General features: G+C 45.3%; 1 protein-coding gene across 1 annotated transcript in view; it reads left to right on the plus strand.

Annotated features, from left to right (window-relative positions):
• The first annotated feature begins 3,955 nt into the window (after nt 1-3,955).
• slc5a1 (solute carrier family 5 member 1) overlaps nt 3,956-7,497 on the plus strand; it is a 97,206-nt gene continuing 93,664 nt past the window's right edge. The window contains exon 1 of the mRNA XM_070887552.1: nt 3,956-4,133. Coding sequence (XP_070743653.1) covers nt 3,993-4,133 — 141 coding nt within the window. The 5' untranslated portion in view covers nt 3,956-3,992. The remainder of the gene's footprint in view (nt 4,134-7,497) is intronic.

The following is a 7,497-nucleotide window of genomic DNA, read 5'->3' on the forward strand; positions in this document are numbered from 1 at the left end:
GCAGGGGAGGTGTGGGGAGTGGTTTTAAACGGCAATGGCAGGATTCTGGGTCAGGAATGAATTGGACGCAGGGTTTTGATTCCTGTGTGACCTTGAACCCTCCAAAAACAGTCAATGCGAGCAGATTAAAACCTCTCCCTAAGATGCTGGAGATTCCAAACCAAGAAATTCCATGTCCTGTCCTAAAACCTGGGCCTAAGAACGGGCTGGTGTTAATCCCAACAGGCAAATGTGGTATCATTCTGTATATTATGAAGTAGCTTCAGTTATTCTAAACTTAACAGAGTTACAATTACCCCAGTAATGCCCGTCAAAAATGGAAAAGTTATAAGAAAAATTGTTAAAAGAAATGTTTAAACAATTCTATCAAAAGAATTACGGGGACGAGAGTCAAGGGGAAGCGTACAGACCGAGACGGAAAAGGGGGCTAATGAGTGATGTAGCTACTGCATTTAATAATGGGACATCACTGGTAAATAGTGTGGACAACGCGCAGTTGCAAGTCCAAGTGAATCACATAAGTATCACAGTCAACTGTACTATACCGAACCTCCAGAAATACATATTGCGTTTTGGCTACGATATCCCGCCATTACCCGAATATTTGACCAAGTTATTAAAGGACATCGAGCTATTCCACAAACACTATTACACCAAACGAATGAGAAAGTAAGGGAGGAAATCAAGGAAATGATGGCCCCTCCACAATGGGATTTGGGACTCAATATTGATATTCCCCCCTGGGTTCGAATCGTGTCACACGCACTAGTCATCCTGTAAGTTAAAACAGAAAATGAAGGAAGGGGATCTTCAAGGGTTATTAAGATGAACCAAGGCCAAAGTGTTTATATATAACACTGAAGTCAGATCAAGGCCGACCATTTTTGTTCTAAAAAGCGTTGGTTTATCGGGAAAAAGTACTTATTTGTTGTTAAAAAAAAAGAATGTAATCTGGAGTTTTTGACTGAGACTGCAATACGTCCAAAAAGGGTTCATGGAAAAAGAAGAAACCCATGAGTAATGTCTCTGGTTTTATATTTACGAGACATTAAAGGAGGGAGTGTAAAGTTACAAATCTTCAGAAAAGCACAGAAGGAGACCATGAACTATAAATTGATTAATACAAGCTTTTGGAGTTTAATACAAGCTTTTGGAATTAAATTGGACAATGGGAGCAAAAAGGCGCCAGCCTTAGGCCCGAATTAATGACACTCTGTGGTCAGGAACCAAAACTGACTTTATGCATAACAACAATAGAGTTGTTACATGCGGCCCTGGACTTGCTTGGCCAAGGTTGGGGGAAAAAACAAGGTCATTGGAGACGCTAAGTCTGCAAAAAGACTGGACAACAAAGGAATCACCACAGATGCACATTTTGGGGGAACAAGGTGTTAAGATGGGGAGTCACTTTGAGTCTCGCAAAATGGAAACAGAAGAGTCCATTATTGTAGTCAATCAACCAGGATGACCAAAAAGCAACGTATCGATACAAACATTTTATCAGAAACCGCAATGGCGGGAGATCAGTCAAAACATGGATATAAATATGCGAGCTAGAAGCAGCTCAAGGCACAGAAGGACATGTAAGAAGAACAGATGGAAGGAACAGGTGGATGTAGGAGAAGGGTACCCCTACAGGTACACATACACCCACCACCAGTCGTCCATCATCATTCGGCAGGGTAACAGGAGCGTGGGATCGAAGCAAGGTACGGAACGTACGTGGAAGGAACAGCATTGCAGAGAATGGCCAGAAGAATAACCAACCGGTCACGGAACCAATGACCACGAACTTACAAGCTACAACCAGGAAGGGTGATTGTATGTCTTCAGTCGATTTCTCTCAGAAGTCTAGTTCTGTAGTTTTGGTTAGTTTTTCTTCATAATAAAACTGACATTGGGTTAAGCCTAAAATTTATGCCACGTGTTGTCCTTTTCCCCTATAAGTTCTGAGATCAAAGAATCAAGGTAGCGTGTAAAACAAATACATGCCCTACAGAATTGGTGATCGCGGCAGGACCTCGGCATTGGGGATAGGATCACGGACACAAAACCAGGGCAAGAACAAATGCAAGCACTACACGAGTTTGATGGGATCAGCAATCTTTTCTTCATTGGCTCAGTCTTTGTCCTCTGAAGTTCATCATTTATTTTTATATGAAGCATCGACATTACTCAACACCCACTGAAATTTTGTAACCAATATTAAATCAATAAATACATAAATAACTAAAATAAATTTCCAGTTGTGATAAGGCTTTCTTAAACCTTTAGCTGAGTACAGCTTTCAATCAATTGGGCATAGGTCAAAAGCAAAGCCTGAGATTTCAACAACAGAAATTAGTTGTTTTTATAAAGCGCTTTTAACACAATAACACGTCCCTGGGTGCTTCACAAGAGTGATTATCAAACAAAAAAATTGACACCGAGCCAAAGTAGGAGATATTAGGAGGGATGACTAAAAACTTGGTCAAAGAGGTGGGGTTTAAGGAGGGTCTTAAAGGAGGAGAGAGAGGCAGAGAGACAGCTGAAGACACAGCCACCAATGGTGGGGTGAAAGAAGCGGAGGATGCAAAAGAGACCAGAATTAGAGGAGCGCAGCAATTTTGGAGGGTTGTAGGGGTGGAGGCGGTTACAGAGATAGGGAGAGGGGGTGAGACCATGGAGGGATTTGAATGCAAGGATGAGAATTTTAAAATTGAGGCGTTGCTTAACCGGGAGCCAATGTAGATCAGCGAGCACAGAGGTGATAGGTGAGCGGAACTTGTTACGAGTTAGGACACGGCTACGGAGTTTTGGATTTTGAGAAAGGTTATTAAAAGTCATCCAAGCACAAGTGTCCTGTGTTATTAGTATTAGGCAGTCCCTCGTGTCGAGGATGACCCACTTCCACTCCCCATAAAAAGATGAGTTCACAGGTGTTTCAATGAGGATCCTGACATTATCGGTCCTGAGCTACCTCTTGAAGGGTGGAAGATGCCTGTGCGTGAATTCTTTTAACGTGTGATGGCCGTTGCACATCAGCCACTACACAGGCTTGACAGAGCAAGGTCAGCACCGAGCTGGCGGCCAGTATCGTGCCGTAGGCAACTAGGCTCATACAGCAGAGCCTGGTCTCCAGTCGCCTTGGACCCCCTTTCCACTGGACCAAGACCTTGCTCAGCTAAGCCCGTGTGGGAGCCAGTGTGCAACGGCCACGAAACATTAAAAGAACTCACGCACAGGCATCTTCCACTCCGTTAAAATGAAGTTCGGGACCTGGAACGTCAGGACCCATGTGGACACCTCCAACAGCGACAGACCGGGAACTTAGACAGGGACTGTGGCTCTCGTATTGGACATTCGGCCACCGAAGGACTTAAGAGTGGAAGCAAGTCTTCCTTGATTCCGAGGGACTACCTACGATGATGATGGCAAGGGTTGACCAAGACGACTGAAGACCAAGCTCTGCTGCACCCCCCCTGGGCCCCGACCCTGCTGTTGTTATATGCTGCGCTGCTCCTGGGTCACGACCCCTTCGCTCCATCGTAAATCCAGGGTCAGTCTTGATATTAAACTGACAGGGTAAATGTCAATGCTGATTATTACAACATCTCTGACAATGCTGCACTCCCTCAGCACTGCACTGGTGTGTCGGCCTGGATTATGTGCTCAAGTTCCTGGAATGGGACTTGAACCCACAACCTTCTAAGTCAGAAGGCGAGAGAGCCGCCCACTGAGCCGGGCTGACACATTTGCAGGTTATGAATAATTGCATGGCATGTTGGCGATTGCTTAAATTCCTGATGGGAGCAAAGTTGCACTTTAGGGGGAAGAGAAAAAACAGAGTCCTTTGTTGCACAAAGCTGGCTTTATTTCCTGGTTTTATTATTAACAGAAGGTAAGGAACAAACCGCACCTTGGCTGCCGAGGTATAAAGGCAGGGCTGAAGGAGTGATTTGCAGCTCCCTCTCTGTGTGGGTGTCAGTCGGGATCTCAGCTCAGAAGCGCCAATGGAGAGCAGCACTGTCCCCGCGGGGGGAGCCAGCACCCCGGCCGGCGGCGGCACCGACAGCTCGGTGGCAGTGAATAACCCGGCGGACATCTCGGTCATTGTCATTTACTTCGTGGTGGTCCTGGCCGTGGGGATCTGGGTGAGTGAGGGGGCAGCAGTGAGTGTTAGAACTCGAGGCAACAGTTCAACTGGGAAAAGAGGCGACCTTTACAGGAATAAAGTTTTGCAAAAGTTGTAACCACTTGGAAATGATATTCAATCTATATTTAACGGCAATATTTATATTATTTATGCTCTATGAAGAATGTTTTCCTCTTGGCTTTATTATTTAAATGCTATTTTTTTAACACTAGCCCTGTTCCCTGGTTTCTCAATAATTCTTTAACTGTTGTTTTTTGCTCCTGTTTATTTTTTTTCTTTGGTGTCCCTCATGTATCAAAAGCAGCCACGGGACAATTTATTGGTGACCTTTTTGCTCACTTTCGTATCTCCAAAGACTTTTCCAGAGGAGCTCAGAGCTGTCTGTCCTGACTGGGGAAAGAGTGAGGTGTCTCAGTCAGAGTGAAGGAGACTTGTCCTCCTTTCTGTCTCACACGGGTCACTGAGCAGTCAATCCGTCAGGACACTGGTCATCATAGAATCAGAGACATTTACAGCACGTGTCCACGCCGGCCGACCGAAAGCTATCCAGCCTGATACTACTTTCAAGCTCTTGTAGCCCTGTACATTACAGCATTTCAGGTACACATCCAAGTACTTTGTAAATGTGGTGAGGGTTTCTGCCTCTACCACCCTTTCAGGCAGTGATTTGGAGATTCTCCTCAACTCCCCTCTAAACCATCTACCAATTACTTGAAAGCTATGTCCCCTGGTTATTGAATTCTCTGGTAAGGGAAATAGGTCCTTCCTATCCACTCTATCTAAATCCCTCATCATTGTATACACCTCAATAAAATCTCCCCTCATCTGTTCCAAAGAAAACAACCCCAGCCTATCCAATCTTTCCTCATAGCTAAAATTCCATCGTCTTGGCAACATCCTCCTAAATCTTTCTAGTGTGATTACATCTTTCCTGTAATGTGGTGACCAGAACTGCAGGCAGTATTCTAGCTGTGGCCTGACCAGTGTTTTATACAGTTCAAGCATAACCCCCCTGCTCTGATATTCTATGGTCATCAGCCTGTGTTGGGGAACCTCCTCCCCTAAAGGATACTGGGGTCATTAGAAAGAAAGAAAGGCTTGAATTTATATAGCTCCTTTCACAACCACCAGACGTATCAAAGTGCTTCACAGCCAATGAAGTACTTTTGGAGTGTAGTCATTGTTGTAATGTGGGAAACGCAGCAGCCAGTTTGCGCACAGCAAGCTCCCACAAACAGCAATGTGATAATCACCAGATAATCTGTTTTTGTTATTGATGGGTAAATATTGGCCAGCACACCAGGGATAACTCCCCTGCTCTACTTCGAAATTGTGCCATGGGATCTTTTACGTCTCATCTGAAAGCCAGTACCTCTGACAGTTCAGCACTCCCTCAGCACTGCATTGGAATGTCAGCCTAGATTTTTTTTGTCCCTGGAGTGGGATAACCATTTAACTCTGAGGTGAGAGAGAGTGCTACGCACTGAGCCACAGCTGACTCTAGGCCAGATGTTCCTGTCGCAGGGCATCTGATGGTGTCTGCTATTTGTTAAACTTGCCCCTGCACCATTCAGCTCAAAACAATTTTGCCCAGAAAATTGTTGAATGTGTGAGCTGATAATGATGCTGCGAGGGGAAACGGGATTCTGAGATCTGTGTGAACAGGGTACCCAATGGGATGTCTCCTTAACCAATCGATTTAAGGTTTGGGAAATTAACTGTGGATGGGCTGAGAAGGAGGATGAATTAAAGGGGGTGAATTCAATGTCAAATCAGGTACAGAAAGAGAAATAAAGAGAGGGAAAGAAAAACTGCATTGAGAGAGAGAAAGAGAGAAAGAGACAGAAAGGAAATTAAGAAAAAAATTTAAAATTTAAAATTTAACATCTTTAAAATCTCCACGAAAAATTCAAAACCTGAAGGATTGAGACTCCAGACTTGTAATAGTTAATTTTGGGGCCAGAGAGGTTAATTGGCAGTAATTAACAATTATCATGTTGTTAAAAGGGTACTTATGGTACTAATTATTAGTCTTAAGTATGGTATCCAGTGTGCAAATACAGCGACTCCACAACAGTCAAAATACAGGCAATGGTCAGGCAGACAGCGAGGTGCTGTTATCACAAAGCTAACGGTGAACTCAACTGCAACAACAACTTGTATTTATATAGCACCTTTAACATAGTAAAACGTCCCAAAATGCTTCACAGGAGTGTTATAAGACCAAAAATCTGACACCGAGCCATGTAAGGAGAAATAAAACCAGGTATCCAAAAGCTTGGTCAAAGAGGTATGTTTTAAGGAGCTTCTTAAAGGAGGAAAGAGAGGTAGAGGCGGAGAGGTTTAGGGAGGGAATTCCAGAGCTTGGGGCCCAGGCAGGAGAAGGCACAGACACCGATGGTTGGCCGATTGTAATCAGGGATGCTCAAGAGGGCAGAATTAAAGGAGCGCAGGTATCTCAGGAGTTGTGGGGCTGAAGGAGGTTACAGAGATAGGGAGGGGTGAGGACATGGAGGGATTTGTAAACACGGATGAGAATTTTGAAATTGAGATGTTGATTAACCGGGAGCCAATGCAGGTCAGCAAGCACAGGGGTAATGGGTGAGCGGGACTTGGTGCGAGTTAGGACATAAGCAGCCGAGTTTTGGATCACCTCTAGTTTACATAGGGTAGAATGTGGGAGGCCAGCCAGGAGTGCATTCGAATAGTCAAGTCTAGAGGTAACAAAGGCGTGGATGAGGGCTTCAGCAGCGGATGAGCTGAGGCAGGGGTGGAGACGGGCGATGTTACGGAGGTGGAAATAGGCGGTCTTAGTTATGCTGCGGATATGTGGTCGGAAGCTCATTTCAGGGTCAAATATGACACCAAGGTTGTGAACAGCCTGGTTCAGCCTCAGACAGGAGTTGGGGAGAGGGATAGAGTCAGTGGCTAGGGAACGGAGTTTGTGGCGGGGACCGAAAACAATGGCTTCGGTCTTCCCATTATTCAATTGGGGAAAATTTCTGCTCATCCAGAACTTGGTGTAGGACAAAAAACATGACAATTTAGAAATCGTGGAGAGATGGAGAGAGATGGTGGTGAGTTAGAGCAACTCGGAGAGAAACTTTTGGATATTCACATTTAGGCGCATATCTGTCATTAGTTTCAGTGTTATTTTGAAAGCAATTTCTGGCCCAATGGTTTAATGAGTTTTTATCCAAGAAACACCCCCTCCCCTCCCCTCCCCTCCCCTCCCCTCCCCTCCCCTCCCCTCCCCTCCCCTCTCGCCTCCCCTCCCATCCCCTCCCCTCTCCCCTCCCCTCTCCCCTCCCCTCCCCTCCTCCTCTCGCCTCCTCCTCTCGCCTCCCCTCTCCCCTCTCGCC

The sequence above is a fragment of the Pristiophorus japonicus genome, chromosome 8 (genome assembly GCF_044704955.1).
Source record: "Pristiophorus japonicus isolate sPriJap1 chromosome 8, sPriJap1.hap1, whole genome shotgun sequence".
Classification (NCBI taxonomy): Eukaryota; Metazoa; Chordata; class Chondrichthyes; family Pristiophoridae; genus Pristiophorus; species Pristiophorus japonicus.